The 20,601-nt window shown below is 30.0% G+C and overlaps 2 protein-coding genes across 2 annotated transcripts; one reads left to right on the top strand and one right to left on the bottom strand.

Annotated features, from left to right (window-relative positions):
* Nucleotides 1-5,227: 5,227 nt before the first annotated feature.
* On the bottom strand, nt 5,228-7,453 carry LOC114185715 (WRKY DNA-binding transcription factor 70-like). Its single transcript, XM_028073593.2, has 3 exons — nt 7,014-7,453; nt 5,885-5,989; nt 5,228-5,774 (listed from the first exon to the last, which is right to left on the bottom strand). Exons 1-3 carry the CDS (start codon nt 7,451-7,453, stop codon nt 5,363-5,365), a joined length of 957 nt encoding a protein of 318 aa, XP_027929394.1. The 3' UTR covers nt 5,228-5,362.
* A 5,959-nt stretch (nt 7,454-13,412) lies between these two features.
* LOC114185956 (WRKY DNA-binding transcription factor 70-like) lies at nt 13,413-15,029 on the top strand. The gene is made up of 3 exons (XM_028073947.2): nt 13,413-13,771; nt 14,252-14,356; nt 14,446-15,029. Exons 1-3 carry the CDS (start codon nt 13,434-13,436, stop codon nt 14,873-14,875), a joined length of 873 nt encoding a protein of 290 aa, XP_027929748.1. The 5' UTR covers nt 13,413-13,433; the 3' UTR covers nt 14,876-15,029.
* The last annotated feature ends 5,572 nt before the right edge of the window (nt 15,030-20,601 follow it).

Below are 20,601 nucleotides of genomic sequence, written 5' to 3' on the forward strand. Positions count from 1 at the left end.
AAATATGTTTTTTAAATGTTCATCTGCATTGGTCTCGTATTTAATGTTTTTGTTTTATTCAACATATTTTTGAAAATTTAAAATATCAACATTTTCACTCAACAAAAAAAAAACAATCAAGTTGTTTTCAAATTTTTTTTCCTACAAGTTTTTCAAAAGAACTATGTGACTCTGATTCTCCATCATGAATGGAGATACATAGGAGCAAGGAGTAAGCCTTGTCGGACCCAAAAAACAAAAATCTTTTTTTTGTTTCTTTTGAATTTTCTTTGTCATCTTTATTTATTATTTATTTATTTATTTGGAAAATAAACATTTAAAGGAGACCACATTCATTTGTATTTTAATTAAAGGTACCGTCTTAGGACGGGCGTTGTAGGGTGCTAACACCTTCCCTACGCGTAACCAATTCTCGTACCCCAAATCTGTTTTCGTAGACCTTGCTTTTTTTTCTATGGTTTTCCGTAGTTTCCTATAATAACTATGGTGGTGACTCCAAACCTCTCCTTTTTTTTATTTGTTTTTTTGGGTTCGTAGTCCCGTCGTGATTTGGGTTGCGACAATTGAGAATCATGTTCAACATATATTTTCAATTGTCTCTAAAGACTCATCATAGTCCCTTTTGGTGGGGAAATTCGATCATATACAAAAATTCTTAAATGAGACAATTAGGTTACTGATCGAAAACCAATTGCATAATAGAGTAATTATGATAACTTGTTGGCTTGATGCGAATCAATATTGTAGCATGTAAAATTGTATATCTCCAAGTAGTCATTAGAAGATTAGCTCTTATAAGTAATGGTCTTGCAACCACTTTTAGACGTTTTATTCATAATTCTACAAGTCCATTTTGAGCATGAACATATCATTAACTAATTGTGCTAATAACTTTGCAAATGTATGATTGCAAGTTGATAATAAACAAACATTCTCCTTTGACAAACATTTTGAATAACTTTTTTTTATTCATAAACTTCTGGTTTGTAGTGGCATGCATTTCAATTGTACTAATACATGTGTAGTACAAGTCATAAGAGAAGATTGATAATTTCTCCAATACACATTTTATTTTTTATTCAACCCAAGTCCATTGATATAAAGATATTTCATATCTCCTTCATTGTTTGTCTCAATATGATATCTATTTAGACAAATATCTTTATAACTTAATAAGTTTCTATTACACTTCTTTGCAGAAGCCTAGTAGCTCTTCTGAAGCCATCAAAACATTATTTGTGATATAAAAATAATGTTAATATCGTTAGTGGAGACATTATTTGTGATATATATATAATAATAATAATATTAATAATAATAAAAATAAATGTTTATTATACACTCATCTCCCATATACATTTTGTTGAAATGGTTGAAATGCCAAGAAGGGGGAGTTGAATTGGCTAGTTAAAAAAATAGGCTATCTTTGAAAGCTAAAAACCACCTTTAATTAAATGAATTCGATCACCAAGTTAAGATGCAAAAGCCACTAGATAATATACTTTCAATCGGTCAAAAATAGAGTTAATCAATCGATTTTACTAGACATATTTTGTACTGGTATAATCAATCGATTGAAATAGAAAAATAGTCGACTAAAATACTGGGAAAAATGCAGAAATGCATATTCGAGTTTTAAACCAGGTACAGTGCACAAGAATGATCAAGACAGGTTCTAATTGACTATGTAAACATGCTCAATGCTGCAGATGTCATGAAAACACACAAGAACATGAAAAGATAATTTAAACTCAAGTTCTTTAAACTTTAAATGATTATGCAAGAGAGAAGAGTTAGATAAAAGCTTAGATCACAAGATTTTTATACTGGTTCACTCAAACCTGAGCTACATCAAGTTTGTCAAGGCAACCCGAGCCTACCTTGCACTATTTCAAAAGATTTACAAAGTTTTACACACTTACACTTTCAAAATAAGAAAAACCCACACACAAGACTCTTGAATCACACAAGAATCACACCAGCACAACAAGAATCCTCTTACAGACCTGGAAAACCACCAGACACACACACAATGCTTGAGAAAGATCAAACCTCAGTGGTAGCACAGTCGTGCGTACCACAAACAACCTTCTCCAAGTTTCAAACATAAGCCAAAAGCTCCAAGAATTGATCCAAGATCAATCTTCAACAACTGCAGTCTGAATGATCACGAAAGAGAGAGTTTTCCCAAGTTTCCATAATAATTTTGCGCTAAAAAATGATCAAGTTACCTCTCTTTCGAAAATCACAATACTTATAGTCAAACTATTACGAAATTCAACAGGTTGATTTCCAAATCAATCGGTTGATTTCACTTAACTTAAGTGAAATCAGTCGATTAAAAAATAAATCAACTGATTGAATAAGGCATAGTTTAAGACTACTGCAACCAACCTTTTAACCTGTTGAAAAACCATTCAACAGATTAAAAGAGACATTTTAACCTGTTGAAAAATCATTCAACGGATTAAAAAATACAACAAAGACCAAATACATCAAATTAATGCTACAAGGTCTACAATGTGAATTACAAACATCAAATACAATTTCTTAATGATGTATCCATGTGGAGAGCACACGTTCCAGCCTTGGTCAACATGAATACCACCAAATCTCCTTATCTTCATTAATGTAGGCTTTATTCCAATGGTAATGGTTTCTAAGTAGTTCAAAAAGCTTCATCAAATCTTCATCAAATCTTCAAGAGACATACCACCTTGGCTTCACATGTCAACACATTTCATAATATAAAGGAAAAATTGATTCTTACGTATACATAACTAACATTAAACATGCATATTTTATATAGTAATAATGCCATAAAGAATTCACCTTAAATTAAATTATAATAAAAATAATTTAATATATAAAAATATATTTTATGTTGTCACATAGAAACTTCTTTTGTCATTTTATAAAAAAAATATTCTTAACACTTCCATCACCAATGAGATGATCAATGTTTCCATATTCCATTCCATTTAGTTTAGCTAAGAAAAACAACAATATCAAGATAAGTGACATCCATATGGCCAAAATCAAAATCATCATGTTTATAAACACAAAGTGTGTTTGTATGTTCTTATCCCTGTTTTATAGGATGCTTTGATGTAAGACAAGTACGACCCAAATGGCCTTTACTACCACAGTGATAATTTATATTTTCATATTATTTGTCATTGTTTTCATTTTCTTTCTTTTCCTTTCTTCACACTATTGTTCCACTTTTGATGACAAAATGTCTCTTTAAAATTTCCTTTATGACCATGAAAATATGAATTAGATGTTGTTGCATTCACTTCTAGGAATGAAGCATAACTAATTTAGTCTCATGGATATTGCTGCATTCACTTTTGGGAATGAAGCATAACCAATTTGATCTCATGATTTCTTTCATCAAAAACTCATTGTTTTGTTTAGCTTTTAGAAGGCATGAAATAAGTTGAGAATACTTGTGAAATACCAAAACAATTGAGTAATTCTTCCTTATAATATCAAGTGTCACAAATTCAAATTTTGTAAGGCTTGACTTGTTTAAAGTTGACTCATAAAATATTGATAATAATCAAATTTTATTTATGAAACTATAAAATTAATATAGACAATATTTATAATAATAATAATCATCATAGTCAAAAGAATAATATATATATATATATATATATATATATATATATATATATATATATATATATATATATATATATATATATATATATATATATATACTAATAATAATAAGTCAAATATGAAAATTGATAAAATCAAATTTTTTTTTATTGCAAAAAAAGAAGAATATAAGACAAAATTGTCAATAAGGAAATAATTAGAATGAACTTGGATTGAGGTACGCAGATCATTGTCCTTAAAGATAAAATGTCTCCACTAACTCAGGATAGCCTTCGTACTGATAACGTATTATAAAATAAAGTTAATAATAGAAAGAAGAATAAAAAGAAAGAATAGAGCATCGAATACTAGTTTTCGATGGACAATCCATAAATTTCATTACATACTTAATTATAATCTTTATTTTTTCTCTATCGGTATAAAAAATACATTAAATAGGAATGTTCCAACTCCTGTATATAGGAGAATACATAGGTTAGTAAACACACCCTTAAAACATCTTCACACAATTACATATGCCCAGAAAAAAACTAGTTCTACTACTCAATCAACTCATAGATAGCATTCTTGTATTTTTGTCTCACCCATGATGTTTGTGACTGCTATATTTGTAGAAGATCCTATGATTTTCATTGACTATTATCTTATTTTTCTCTTGTTTTCTTGCTTATTTGCTTTGATTTGTCAATCTTAGTTCCACACACTTTGCTATTGCAAGATCTCTGAAGTTACTATTAAAAACCTGTGTCCAGCACCACATTTGCTATCTTCAATTTTTTTTCCTTAATCTATTTCATTGTCCCTTTCAAAATTTAGGCTTATAATTGTTTCTATTTTTCTCTTCTGCACAATGCATGAATGGAAAAACTTTAGAATTTAAACTAATTCTTTGAACCATTGGAATCTCGATTTCATCCACCATAAGTTGCAATGTAAGACAGAGTTAATGAAACTATATCGTCATATACGTACTCCTTTCTCCCTCACTCACTTTCAAACCTTATTCTCAATTTGGACCCCTATTACTATTTCTGTTCTAACTCTTTCTTTACCATTGTGATTTTCTTATTACTACCATAATGAATTTCATTTCACTCCATTAACTGATTTTTCAGCGTCTTCCCTTTCTGTTTCATTATGACTTCCACCATTGTATTTCTTTTTATTTTCAGCATACCTTCCCAAATTCCTTGTAACCTAAGTTTACGAGTCTGAAAAGGTTAAAACCCACTTCAGCTCCTTCTCCTTCAACACTACTGCATAATGTTATTTGAAATTAAATTCTCTGAGAGAATAAACTACACCAAAATTCAGGTTTAGAAATCATCAATAATCCATATAAATGGTACCAGCACTTGGCTAATGACCAACTTATTCATATATACACAGTAAAAGTATTACCAATATATGATATCGGATAATGATAAACGTTTATCAAATTTTAGAGGCCATTTCACTAATAATTTTTTAATTGTCTTTCATCTCACCATATTGCTTACTTTTATGTGTTGTGGATAACAGATTAAAATAATAATCACCCTATTGCGAAAAAAAAAACACTACAGACAGGTTCTTCTTTTCTATTGTTTTGACAAAATTTAAGGATAAAATAAAACATTCTTACTAATCAAATAGCTAATAATACAACAGATTAAGCTCTTTTCAATTACATCATGAAACTTACTCTCTAAACGACCCAGAAAAGAATTTGTTGACCGACACAAACAAATACCTAGCCAACAAAATCCAAACTGCTCATAAAAACATTCTCAAATTCAACGGATTCAGCAGATGATAGCATGCTATTAGCCACACGCCTAGAATAATTGCAATCAACTTCACAATCATGTAATAAGAGGTCTTCGAGAGAGGATAATTGATTGTGAGCATGTTTGGTTGAAGCAAGTAGTGATGAGGGAAACGGGTTTTCTTGTTTGCAATGAAAGCTGTTACTAAAGCTAAGTAACGTGGAAGATCCAGAAGGAGAAAGAGGTTCCAGAACAATCTCAGGATTCATAGGGCTTTTACATGTGTGATGGCCGTAATAGGTTGTTCGGTACAAAGGAGGAACATCTTGAATTCTCTGCACCTGTTTCATTGCATGACATCCCTGATCATTCTTGTGAGTGCACCTGTAGTAGCTCCTACATACATTTTCAACCATTTTTGGAATCATGGTTTAGAAATCAAGGCTTTGACACATGAACAACTGAAGAAGATTGATTCATTTGAAACTGAAGAGTGATGAACATACCTGAGGTATTTGGCGTTCAATGTCATTTTCTGTCCATATTTTCTCCATACATAGCCATCTTCAACTAGTATGGAGCTGTCCTTCTCCCAACTTGGAGCAATTGATCTTGACATAAGAAGACAAAATATCAATGTTAGAATTCTCATATTTAAATGTTTTCCCAACTAATCCAATATTTATCAATTGACCAGAATATTTAAAATTATTGGAATTGTTATAATTAATAATCCTAATAATTGTGTAATCATGATCATTTATTTCTAGAGCCTTTAGCCAAGATGCATTTGACAACTAGCCTTTCTCTTTTCGAATTCAAAGCCTTTGTAAATCTTCTTATGTTATTTTTACTCAACTTTCTTCCATATCATATCTTCCCTCTCGCAAGAGACTATCAATTTAGTAGAATTATGAATAGTAAAAATTTTATTGAATATTTAGGATATGAATCTAGTAGCTTTCATCATATTAAATTTGGTATTGATAAAATAGTCCCTATAATGAGGTTCTTAATTAAATACATAAATATCAAGAAAATTAACTTAAATATGCTGTGGATAAACGTCATTATTCTTCATGTTTCTCCCGTTTGACCCTAAATAAAAATGTATCTGATCGTGTAATAACACTGTTCTTTATTATCTTAAACATAGTTTAATTAGAATAGTTAACTGTTTAAAAATAAAAAATATATATGACTATGGAGAGTTATAAAACACAAAAAATTAAATTGAAATATTGCAATGCTGAGAAATTAATGAATTTGGTTAAAAAAATCATAAAAAATGTACTGATGATGTCAAAGAGAAGACAAATTACTTTTTTTCATGATAGACATGCACTACACAGATATATCTTCTTGTTTTACCGGATTTTCAAATATTACTCAAGTTTTATTTTATAGAATTATAATTTCTGATAAAAAAAATATTATTTTCTGTGGATGATTGGTTGACTTAATCCCTTTACAAAAATAGTGATTGATCTAGCTATTCCAAAATCAAATCTGGGTGTATCTTTCACTTTCACATCCTGTAACTTCTTGATGTCATATTTTCTTAAAGAAAAAACAATCAGATCCAAATCCAATAGCAACAAAATCAAACATAAAAGCATGGATTATGATGCTCACTTTCTCTTGTAGCCTCTTCTTCGGTTTTCAGTGCTGAGAATTTTGCGACTCTTGCAAATTTCATCCACAGACTCCAACTTCTTTGGGGAAGTGGTGGTGGAAGAAGAGACATCTCTGAGAGTGATGGAAGCCACCACCTCATGGGAAACATCGTTGGTGGAGTTCAAAAGCAGAAGGGTGTTCGTGAATGAACACAGAACCTTGCGCACAAGATCTTCAACAAATGGTAACACTGAGTTTGACCCTTCTTCTTCTTCCTTTTGAAGATGAGTGATGGATTTGTCATAAGCAAGAACTTCAAGCAACTGATTTGCCATGTCACGCCCTCTGTTCAGCTCTTCTTCCATTGCCCTTTTGCCATTTGGAATCTGATTCTCCATTTTCCTTCTTGGCATAACACTATTCCTGTTATGGCCGCCAAACAGAGAGACAGACACCATAGGTTTTATTCAACATGGTACACTTTCCACTTGCGTATTTAAAAAATGTAGCCGCTGATAAAAATTCCTGACAAAAATTGTCAGGTTTGGCTCACGAGTCAATGTCTTACGTGAAGAACACGCACCACTGAAAATATGCCACGTCCGTAAGAGGGCTTTCTCCCATTGGAGAGGTCCAATGCGTGGGAAGAGAAGGAGTGTGTTTGTTTTCTTGGAAATGGAGGCTGAGCTCAGTATGCTATCTTCATGCTGAGAACATATTAATCTGTTAGACAATAATGCCCTTGGCCTTTGCATGCTGTGACAGTGAGAGAGAGGTACCAATATTTGCATTTCTTTTTTTATGAATCAATAAATGTTATGGAAACTATATGGGACTTCCATCTTGTGTGGATAGCTTAACACATTATTAAAGTTAAACGAGGTATACTTTTGGTAATATCTTTCAGACATTACAAATATTTTTATTTTTATTTTTATATATATGTATGTGAAATTTGAAATATATATATAGAGAGAGTATTAGGCAAACAGTGACGGATGAAGATGTGCAAGTTTACCCTTGTTTTTTTTAATTTATTATTAAATATCTGAAAAAAATATTTTATTCCCTCATCTTATACATTTGCCAATGATTAAACCAAAAATTTCCATACAACAATTGGTTATATTGACATTAGAACAATTATGTAAATTAAACATAAAAAGGGTAATTAGGAATCCTTGCACTACGTGGTTACATCATCTAACAATTCAATTATAATCGGTATATTTGTTGGTAGTTGGCACCTTTTAAATGTGACTAATGCTGTAATCTTTGAATTGTCGGTTTGATTAAACATTTAATACTTCGACTGCGAAAGTACTGGTTAGTTTCCATGTAAGTGGAGATTGGCCATAGATACTCATTTTATATAAATGTAATAAATCATCATAAAATTACAATGCACTGATTAGGATTGGAGTTTGAGTATATATGTATGAATGAAAAAAAAATACTCATTAAAAAAAAAACCTATTTCAAGTTATATCTCAGTTCAACAAAATTAAAATGAAAAACATTTTATGCTAATTCGTTGTAACAATGGTGTATAAGTATTCTGTGTTAACATATATATTATGTACGTTGAAATAAGAACTAGATATATGCTAATGTTTGTTATATATATAAATATATCTGTATTTATATATATATATATATATATATATATATATATATATATATATATATAACTATAGAATTATGATACATGTAACACTATTAAAAAGACTCATATTTCGTGTCAATTTTGTTTTGAAAATTTTTTCGTAAAAAATATTTACAAATTTTATTGTGAAAAAAAATTTGCAAGAAATTGCTACCCATTTTCTTACAAAATATTTTATATAAAACACTTTTTGCAACAAATTTTATAGGAAATACTTGCAAATTTTATAATTTTATAGGAAATAATTATCCACAAAGAAATTACCTTCCGATTAAAATTCTTAAGAAAAATGTCAGAAAAAAAAATCTTTTCTTGCAATTTTTTTTAACAAATTTGTAAGAAAAATCCCTTGTAATATGAGAATTTATAGTAGTGTAAATTTATTAAGTAAATATGAGAATAATTGTGCAATAATTATTAAAATTAGATGTTAAATGACCGAATTGGTGATGTGTTTTCTTGCATTTCTTAATGTTTAAATTATTTACAAAACATATTGCATAACGTTTGTTTAGCTAGAAAATCCATTATGATTTTTCAAAACGAAATAGATTCAAAAAATCAATTAAGAATTAATTTAAAAAAACGAAAACTAATAAATATTAACTTTTTAAGGATTTCATGGGTATGTTTATTAATTGTTTGATTTAAATTTCAAATTGAAAAGAATCAAATCAAACTAAACCAAATCACTATTATTTTTAAATATATAATATTTATAATTGATTAATAATTTGAAGAATATACATAACAAATTTGTATTATAATATTTAGTTGTAACAAAGTTGTATTATAGTTTTTAATTATACACTATGTGATTTATTCATTATTATAAACCATTAAATTATTTATAACAACAATTGTAAGAAAATCCATATAGAAATTTTCACACTTCATCATTCTAAATATTAGATTCATCGAAGGAATAAAATATTTATAGACGATTCAATAACATCTGTCAATAAATATAGTTTTGATAATATTATCTTACAAAATAGGTTTAAACTTAAGTCAATTCTATAAAATAGGTTTATAAGGAAAACTTTTACTTACTTATTATATATTTATAATCAATTATAATTATAGTTTACTTAGGATTTCTAACCCTGACTAAGCATGAACCTAACACCACAATGGATAATGCTTTCTCAACAATGGGGTTCATATTGATGCGCGATGACAAATGAACATTATATAAGTGTGATTCAAAGTCAATTTTAGGGACTTTTGTGTATGAATTGGTTACATAACTTGTTTTGTAGTTTCTTCCGATGAAGATTCACAATGGGAACATATCCATGTTGAAGCTTCCATGTACTTTCACCCTTTTTTTTTTCTTTTCCCTTTTCACTAATTAATTTATCCATTTTCTCATAATTTATAGATTCTCTAGTCTAGGTTAGGTTAAACTATGATTTTGTTGTAATTTCAATGAAATTCCGAGTGATTTCAATCCTAACTAATTTTTTTAATTTATTCTCTTAATTGACCATCAATTAAATGATTTATTGACTTGAACTTAGTTCAGCGACTCTTAGAAAAAAATTGTTCTTAAACAATTAAAACATAAGGAATTATTGAAGGTTTTAGTTAAGAATTTATATTTAAATTGCTAAGAAATTAACATAAACTTAAAAGGGATAGATATGAAATACATGCAATTATTTTGTTAGAAAAAAGAAAATATATTAAATTCGTGAAAGGGTAAGCCCTTATAGAAAATCAAGATACAAGAGAAAAAAATGCCCTATTATACACCATTGATGGTTATGTTAATTTTATTTAAGGCACCAGTGCAGAATTCCCATTTTACCTTGCCTTATATGTATCGGTTTTCGGTTGGCTAGGAACTGAAGCATATAATGGCGCGGTGACATTTTTGCAATTAGAGCCAAGTTTTAAGCCTCGATTCTCCAAATACCTAAAGCCAAAGAGGGGTATAGACCCCGGTTCACCCAAAACCGGTGCCAAATAGTGGTATAGGCCTTTGTCAGTAAGACCCGAAGCCAAAAAGTGGCTGGACCTTAGGTGTTTGGCCTCAGTCCAAGGAGACTCGGTGCCAAAAGGGGGTCTATGGCTTCGGTTTCCCTAACAACCGAAGCCATAGGGTTTATTTAGGGTTCGAATTTCGCGAACCCTTCTTCTTCCCCGCGCCTGCGCCTCTGCAACTCCTTCCCCTCGCTCTCTCTCTCTCTCTCTCCGCTGCACCCACTGCCACCACACCCTCCGGCCACCTTCGACCACCTCCGATGCTATGGAACCCTAATGGACGACGCAAAATACGTTAAATTGTACCAAACACTCTCCAACGCCATCGTTCCATATCCAATTTTCAAAGGCAAAGACCATTGCAGTGTCTGTAAAACCCTCTTCGACCAACTCCACTCCATCTTCCGTCGATTCTTCTCCGCTCTTCCTTTGTGCCACCGACATGACCTTCTCTCTCGGTCCCTTCCACCTCTGCATTCGGGGTTGTGGCCAATTGTTGAAGAACTTTCTCTCATTCTGCTCTGCTGTCTTATTCTCTTGACGCTCCCGCACTCCGACTAAAATTTCTTCCTTCTCAAGGGAAAGCAGTTTAGGGGTTTTATCAGTGATGATTGCAGAGATGAGGTGGTGGAGAGTGGATCGCCACCGGAGAAATTGATGGTAGAGATTTACCAGCATTTCGCGAATCCGCGGAGTCCTGGCGGGGACCGGTCTCGGAGACAGCGCTGCAAGTAGAAGGAGAGGCTCACTAGGCGGAACTGGGAGTCTCAACATTTTGTCAAGATCGTGAATTGCTCGCCCACGTCGGAAAGACCCTTGCAGGGCATCTGGAAGGTGGTTCTTTGCGATCGTGAAACTGGGTATATGACACCGATTTTGAAACAACCAAGACATAAAACTGGGTATATGCCTTCAGGTGATAACTGAGGCCAACTCCCAATATGCCTCGGTTCCAAATTCAAGACAAAATGTGGAAAATAACCGGGACAGAAAGCTCTTACTTCACTAGTGAGGGTAAAATGCTTTATTTATTTTTCTTAAGGTATGATAGTGGCAGTCACACCCTTTAACTTTAAAATAATAATTTATTTCGTAAAATGGCACTCATGTTTTTACATTTTGAATAAACCTTCACTTTTCTTATACTCACCTTTCTTATTTAATTATAAATTTATGAAAATTAAAAATTCATAAATTTTTTAAATTTCAGAAACATGGATATTTTATAAACAAAAAAAAACTTAAATGATGAAATCATTATATATTAAAAATGTAATAAAAACTATATTATTACTAAATTATAATCTGAATAATAGAATATACATATTTTATTTTTGAGAAAATACTATTTAAACATAAGAAAAAAACTAAATACAATAGAAATATATAATTAAATTTATTAACTTATCATTATATTTACTATAAATATAAATTAAAATAAGAATTAATATTGATAATTTAATAATAATGATGATAATATAAGGAAAGTTAACATTTATTTTAAAATCAGAGTGTGATTTAATGCAATTCATTGATTTTTTTTAAATTTGATTTTTATATATTTTAACTTTTAAAATTTTCATTTTTAAAATTTTTTATTTAAGTATTAACTAATATATTATTTTTAATTAAAATAAAAGAGATGAATTAAAACATATAATTTTATAATTAGATAACTTAAAGAATTGGCTAACAAAACAACATTAAGTTTGTAGGGTATACAATTATAAGATACAAATGTACCCTATACATTATATTTTCCCGTGTAGGTTAGTCTTCATTAATTGTAAAATTCCAAATTGTTCAAAAATGTTTATCTATCAATTTTCTCATACAAATAATTGAATAAATAAATAGTTACTTTTAGAATTACGAGATGAAGATCACTTCTAATGTCCTAAGTTACAACAGAAAAAACAATTTAAATATATGTTATTATTTGAAAACTAGATAAATATTATTTTTTTTAAATTTTAGAAGAGAATATTTTTTAATTTAAAATAGTACACTACATCCAGTGTAGGTTTGATCTAAGGGTTTCCTTCCAAAAGTTGAACCTCGAGCCATCACCAACAAACCAACCAACCATTATTTTCCAACATTTTTGTTTTTAATTCTTTAGGATTAATCTTTATGCTGGATGTTGTTACATCAACGTAGAAACTAACCCGTTCTTTCCAAATTACACACGTTCACATAGAATAATCAAACTGACCATTCAAATTTCAAAAGATAGCAGCTTTACCAAATTTAAAACGTATCAACAAAACTTTCCAACAAATGAAAAACACATCAACCATCGACAACGATAGTGATAATAATAGAATTCATAATATAATCTAAATTCTAAATCTTAACAAGAAAAGGAATCAACCCCCTACCTCGTTCTTGTCCGTACATGCATATATCCCTAATTACCCTCACCAATATACATAAAATACCAAAGGGTATTATTGTCTAATCCCTCGCTGTTATCTCAGCGTGAAGTTACCATTATGAGCTCACCATGCAATCCCTTGAAAAAAACCACACTGCTTCTCTTTCCTCGTTCCTTCACACTTGCAATCAGACAAAACCACTGCTTACGTTGCACATTTTCATCGGTGCGTGTTCTTCACGTAAAACATTAGCTTGTGTCCGAAAGCTGTCAAATTTGTGCTGTGGAAGTTTTGATGTAACATTTTTTAAATGGGCAAGTGGAGGAAGTGCTGGGTTGAATAAAAGGCAGTGTTCTCTCTGTTTTTGCAGTGTCAAACACTTAACCAAAACCAGAAAGGAAACTAATGGGGAGTGAGTTTTCAAATGGAAAAAAGGCAATGGAAGAAGAATTGATGAGAGGGCGTGACATGGCAAACCAGTTACTTGAAGCACTTGGTCATGATAAATTGAACACTCATCTTCAACATGAGGATAGGTCAAAGTCAGTGTTACCATTTGTTGAAGATCTTGTTCGCAAGGTCTTGTGCTCATTCACCAACACTCTTTTGCTTTTGAACTCCAATCAACTCACACCGTCTCTCTCATCATCAACCAATTGCCCTCAGATCGAGTCTCTGCTTCAAACCTGCAAGAGTCGCAAAATTCTCAACCCTAATAATCGAAGAAGGTGCTACAAAAGAAAGTAAGAATTTCATGATTCATAGTTACTGAGCCAATAAGCACTTTCTAGTGCAATATATTCTCTATTTTAATTTATTAAAACTTCAAAATCTTAAGTGAAACTCGTTACAAAGTAATACAAACCAATTTTTGTAACCTTCAATAAAATTTAGCTCAAGAGGGTGTATTTAAAGGAGTGTATAAATAGTAAAATGATTATTAAGATATTTTTTCTATACAATATAACATTAAGTTCAAGATTTTATGTAAAATACATATATAATTTATCATCACTAGATCAACCCTAATGAATAATATGATTAGTAAGAACATTCTTTAATGAATTCCAGACATAAATGACTATGATTACAGGTTATTCGGATTAATTCTTATTTGTCGCAATTTTTCTTAACTATTCTAGTGAATTGATAATTGGATTAGGTGTGAAAATACTTGAAATATATGAATTGTTAAATTGATAATTTTGTCTTAATGTATAAAGATCAATTTCGCCAACTTGGGAGAAGGACAGCTCCATACTGATTGAAGATGGCTATGCATGGAGAAAGTACGGACAAAAAATGACATTGCACGCAAAATACCTAAGGTATATTCTTCAGTTTCAAACCAAATTAACTATAATTTTCTCTCTCTCTCTTTTGATTTCGGAATGATGAATCCAACATGGTTTTGCAGGAGCTACTACAGGTGCACATACAAGAATGATCAAAGATGCTCAGCAATGAAACAGGTGCAGAGGATTCAAGATGATCCTCCATTGTACCGAACAACCTATTACGGCCATCACACTTGTCGAAGCCCTTCGAATCCCGAGATTATTTTGGAACCTCTTTCTCCTTCTGCATCTTCCACGTTACTTAGCTTTAATAACAGCCTTCATAGTAAACAAGAAAACCCGTTTCCCTCGCCACTACTTGCATCAATCAAGCAGGAGCCTCAGAAAGTGATTCGCGATGAACATTGTGCTCAGAACCAGTTGTCTGCGTTAGAGAACCTCCTATTATACGATTATGATGTTTCTTTTGATTATTCGAGGAATGCCACTTTCCTGTCGTCGGGTGAACCCGTTCAATTTGAGGATGTTTGTGGACAGTTTGGATTTTGATGAGTAGGTATTTGTTTCGGAGGATAGCTTCTTCTAGTTAGAATTGTACAGCTTAGATCTCAATGTTGTATTAACTAGTTTCTTCAATAAAACCTTTGTACCTTAAATCTTGCCAAAGTATTATGGATTGTTATCACTGGTACAATCAAATAAATGTCACTAGATTAATGTATTACGTATTAATCATATGCTGCATTGCGGGTGAAAAAAAACAAAATATAAATAAGGTTAACTCATTGTTTTCCAACAAATTTAGAATTGTACTTAAAACAATATTATTTGAATATGCAGTAGTAAGAAGTTAAAAAGTCAAATTGTTTTTACTTTTTAACTTTCATTCAAAATTGAATTTTGTCCACAAAAGGTGAATTTTTTTTTTAATTTTTAATAACTTTTTAACGAATGAATGTAATTCTTTCTATCAAACTGAGCATAAATATTTGTTGATGGAACAAAAGAAATGTGTCAACACTTGGACACAGGAATCATATTATTTTTCATATCAAAAATAACTTTAACCTTATCAAACGACGAAAATTACATTTATTCATTAATAAAATAAAAATAATGTAACATTTGAGATAAGAATGAATTCTAATTTCGTATAGAAATTAAAGAATAAAAATCATATTTAACCCAAATATAAAATGGTAAAAAAAAAGATAATAGACTATATAAAAGAAATTAAACAAATATGGAAAAAAAAAACAAGTTGCTTTTCTTTAAAATTCTTCATAGCTTTCAAATGATTTTTATTCATTTAATTTACAAGTGAAGAACTCAAACAAGCTTCAATTAATTTGATAACAATCTTATTCATTCCAAAGTTTTTTTTTTATCAGCAACAAAAATTAAATAAATATAATAGGACATTTGGGATGCCCTAACCCTTTTACAAATTACAAAAACATTACAACTTGATTACTATTATATTGTAACTCCATAATAGTTCCGACACTAAAACAATAATAAAGTAGCTAATTTACATTGACATGAGCACTATAACTAATACCACCATGATGATGTTCAAAATACTTTTTAGTAATCCATCCCACATTTATATTTAAAGAGCTCATACATGTAATGACTCCAAAGAATAATCTTCAACCTTCATATTCTTTACATATTGTTCCTACTTTTATATTCTTTACATATTGTTCCTACTTTTATACCTATAGGACATGTTAAGGCAATCAAACCTTATTGCAAAGGTCCCTTAATAGCTTTTCATTTAAGCTTCCCAACTCCACTTGGCTTGATGTTTGAACTCGATCTTCTTGGCTATTACTCCTTTCTCATGGATTCCACCTGCATGTTAGTTCTCAACATATTCTTGCACAACCTTTTATCTTTATAAGAATAAGAGCAAGTATATTTTTGGCATCTCTACTTTTAGCATTCCACACATTTTCATTACTTCCACCTTTTCCTTTGGGCTTATATTTAGTCATCTACTACGAGAACTACCCAACACCTCTCTTCATTAGCATCAAAAGTTCTTAGCACATAGATTTGAGGCAAGTGATCGGGCTCAAACACCAGTCAGAATATGAAAAAAATGTTTTTGGGTACTTACTTGTGATCCATGTCCAAGATTTAATTTGTACTAATGTGAACACTTCCTCACTATCTATTTTAGAGTTCCTAAATATATAATTATTTCTATGGATCCAAAGTATATATGATTAATACTCAAGTTATACTTTACTCATTTAAAGCTTTTGTGATCTACTAATCTACTTTTCTTTATTCCAAACATTTACAAATGAAAACCTGCTAACACTTCTCTTGTTCCACGTGTTTGCAAATGAGAACCTATTACTTTCTCTTATTTCAAATGTATACAAATTTATTGTTTTATTACATTAGACATGTTCAAATATGTAAAAATTTACTATTTAACTTACATAAAATATATTATCAAAGTTAAGTAGGGTAATGAGTTATAGTTAAAGATTAAGACTGAATTATCAACGAATATTCCAAGACATAAGAGCAAAAATCAGAACTAAAATATAATAAACTAAAAGAACAACTTGTTTAGTATTATATAACACCTTAGAAGTTTTATAGAAGGATAGAATGAGGTCTTTTATCCTTAGCAACTTGTAGTGATTAATTTAGATACTAATTTATAAAATTAAAAATTATTGATTACTAAAATAGTCACTAGTTATTATTAAAAATTATAATTGATCACTAAATTAGTTTTTAAAATTAGATACCATGGTTTTAATTACCAAAGAAAATTGATTACTAAAAATTTGCTACCTAGATTTTAATTACCAAAATGACTTAATTACTAAATTGATCTTTAATAATTAGTGACCAATTATAAATTTTTTATTTATAATAGTAACTATTTTAATAACGAATAATTTTTTAATTTATATAGTATCTAAATTGTTCATTATAATGAATAATTATTTTTTGTTATTAAAATTGATTTCATATAATTTTATTATAGTACATGAAGAAAAATGTTACAAATCACCGTCTTAAACTAAGAGATAAACTCCCTTGAATTAATCTAATTATTAGGCGCAAAAAGCATAGTTAGGTTGTGCATCCCCTTTGACCTCATTCGAACTTAGCATAAGATTAAAATCACCTCCCTGAAAAGTATTAAGATTCCAAAGATCACGCCTACCAGTATAAGTGTGGATGCCATAAACACCATGCACGTGAAAATCAAACCCAGAAAGAGAAATAGAAATTGAAAACTGTTGATGAGTAGCACTTAAAATGCTAAAAGAAAACTCTCATTTTATAAGAGACCATAACCTACAAACATTTGTATTATGATTCGGATCTCCAGAGACAGCAACTGATATGAAAAAAAGGAAAATTTAGTCATAGGTTCAGTAAAAAAATAATTGTTAATACTTTATTAATATACGTTTTTCTATTAAAATAAAATAAATCAAAATAGTTACATAAATATCAAAAACATTTGTTGCAAAATATAATTTTTTTATTTAGATTTTATAAAAAATTATCGTTTATATTTCTTAAAATTAACTTGATATTAATATATTTTTTAAAATTAGAATACTATAATAAATAATAAAAATATCTTATAAAAGAGCATATTAGATTTATAACGAGTGTCTATTAAATTGATAAACTTTTAAATATCTCTTATCATTTATTTATGTTTATAAATACTTTGATAATTTTTAAATATATTAATTATTAAAGAAATATATTTTATCACATCATCAAATAAATCACTCATCTATTTGTATTTAATTTATCACTAATTAGAAATGTTGGTTGGGCAAGTGCAATTATTCATAATAGATTAATAAGAAAAAAATTCATAATGGAGGTGGCTGACGTCATACTAAAACCCCATTACGCAATTCTGGTGACGTCACTCTGCACATTTGTTGTCAACCTTCATCGGTTGGCTCCCACCGGCGTTGGAGAGTGCAAAAGTTGGTTGAGCACTTGCACTTGTCTCCAGATTCCGAATTCATAATTATAACTTTGGATTATTTCTTGCTAATAATGCACGTGCTAGGTTTCACCTTAGGCTTTTCTAACAAAACAATCAGAAAAGAAAACCAAAGACAATGGAGATCAATGAGCCTTTGGATCGCAGATTGGACCCAGAAGAAGCACTTATCAGAGAACGCGATTTTCTGAACCACCTTGTTAGCGCAGATGAAGAAGAGTAATGGCGTTTTACTGAAGAACTTGTTGTTTCTTAAAGAACAACCTCAAATCTTTCACAATTACCATGTTATCTCCTTCCAATGGATATAAGCGGTTTTTTCGGGAAAACTGTGAAAACTGGCAACCAGGGGTCAAGTGCTTCAACGTTGAAGACATGAAGGTATTTCATTATAGTGTTATTTTTGCTACTTGCTTTCACTTCATACAAGTATTAGTTTCAATTCGATTGTTGGTGTCTACTTTTAATTTTTTTAAAAGAAATAAAACATAAACTATACAAGAAAAGTGTTACTATACAAATGATTATTAGTTGAGATATCTTTTTTCTGATTATTTCACTTATGCTTTGTCGAGAATGTCTTCCGAGAATTTGACCAATATGCTCGATTAAAAATAAGAAGTAAATATAAGGTTATAAAATAATGTTTATCTTGTGACTTATTTATACTATTTTTAATGAATTTTTATTTATATAGATTTTGCTAATAACTTATGTCAATTTTAATTTTTTATTAGTTGATTAATTGTTTTGTTGATTATTAGTTGATTAATAGTTTTATTGATCTAACTGTTTATCAACATGTAATCGAAATGTTTTAGAATCTCTTAGTTTTGTTGTGGAGGTGTTTCAATAATTTGAGATGTTAAAATATTTTCATATACTGAACTCCAGAATAAGTATAAATAATGATAAGTTTTAAGAAATCAATTTTTGTTCGATATTTTGTTAGGTTATAGAGTTGAAAGTTTGTAATCATCAAAGGACAATAATCTAACTATTGGTGAGGATCGTGAGAATTGATTTATTGTCTATATGTACTTATAAATAGGTGGTGGTGAGGTAGAATATTCAGTCTTAACATTTTTTTGTCAAGTAATATTATGAATGCTCGTAATTTATAGGGTTGAAAAAGCGGTGCAAGATTTTGTGGTTGTTTGTAGTTAGTTAAGACTGTCTTCTTTTTCATGTGTTGTAACTATGAAAGACACTAAATTAGTTTTAAATATTATTAGCTAAACTGTGATGTATTATAGTCAATTTAGATGAGTCTAACATATTACAAAAATTTAATTAAGTTTTAAAAAATAAAAAAATGAATAAAATTAATTTGAACTCTTAAGAAAAATAAATATTTGGATTACCATAGTTTAGTCAACGTTAAGAGAGTTCATTTAATAAGAGTTGGCTTTTTATATTGTTACATTCTTCTCGTTCATTCATATTCATAAATCTCCTCACACCTATCCCTCTTATCACACTAATTTCCTCTATCCACACATGTCTCCTTTATCCACAATATTATCCAAATATCTTTCATCGACAAGTGTTGTGCTTTTTATGGCCACTATGAATTAAGTCCTAGGCTCACACAATAACGAGTTGATAGATCAAGTTATAAAAGAAATATTAGCTCTATGACCTATTGGTAAGTGCACCAAGTCAATTGTAGTACAACTGAATGGGAAATGTCGTATTCATAGGGAGTATTGATAGTTGATTTTTGGGTTAGAAATTTGGATAAATGTAGTGAAGTTCAACAAACAAAATAACATGTTTTGTATAGCTTGAATGCAGAGAGGCTAGATTCAAAGTTGTATTATTAGCTACAAAATGTGATAGATTGAAAAAATACAATCTAAAATAACATTACACTGATTCCTTGTAGTAAGATTATCAATAACCTTACGAATGTTCAATCTAAAAGATTTGCTCCCTTTTGGGTAGTTTCTCTTTGGATGATACAACTAGATATATCCCCATGTCTGGTAGATATTCTTGTTGGTCATTTGGTGATGACTATTGCTTACCCTATCCTCTAAGGCCAAGAACATGTAAATTTATCTTGTAGTGCTTATCTAAGTCATGAACAACTTACCAATTCCTTGAGATAAGATTTGTTCAATACTTGCATTAAGAGTTAGAATAGTGGAGCCAAACGCACAATCCCATCCTTGATGACTTTCAGTATTTGGTTTGATTTAGTTAGTTCAACTACTAAAATCGCATTCCTAGGACCCTCCAACAACTAGATCAAGCTTTAAGG

Source organism: Vigna unguiculata, chromosome 5, assembly GCF_037176805.1.
Source record: "Vigna unguiculata cultivar grain cowpea cultivar isolate G323 ecotype 2 chromosome 5, ASM3717680v1, whole genome shotgun sequence".
Classification (NCBI taxonomy): domain Eukaryota; kingdom Viridiplantae; phylum Streptophyta; class Magnoliopsida; order Fabales; family Fabaceae; genus Vigna; species Vigna unguiculata.

Coding starts and splice junctions, on each gene's coding strand:
- LOC114185715 (XM_028073593.2), bottom strand. CDS start 7,453: ATGGTGTCTGTCTCTCTGTTTGGCGGCCATAACAGGAATAGTGTTATG. Junction 5,990..7,013: donor AGAAGAGGCTACAAGAGAAA/GTGAGCATCATA, acceptor TCTTATGTCAAG/ATCAATTGCTCCAAGTTGGG. Junction 5,775..5,884: donor TTGAACGCCAAATACCTCAG/GTATGTTCATCA, acceptor AAATGTATGTAG/GAGCTACTACAGGTGCACTC.
- LOC114185956 (XM_028073947.2), top strand. CDS start 13,434: ATGGGGAGTGAGTTTTCAAATGGAAAAAAGGCAATGGAAGAAGAATTG. Junction 13,772..14,251: donor AGAAGGTGCTACAAAAGAAA/GTAAGAATTTCA, acceptor TAATGTATAAAG/ATCAATTTCGCCAACTTGGG. Junction 14,357..14,445: donor TTGCACGCAAAATACCTAAG/GTATATTCTTCA, acceptor ATGGTTTTGCAG/GAGCTACTACAGGTGCACAT.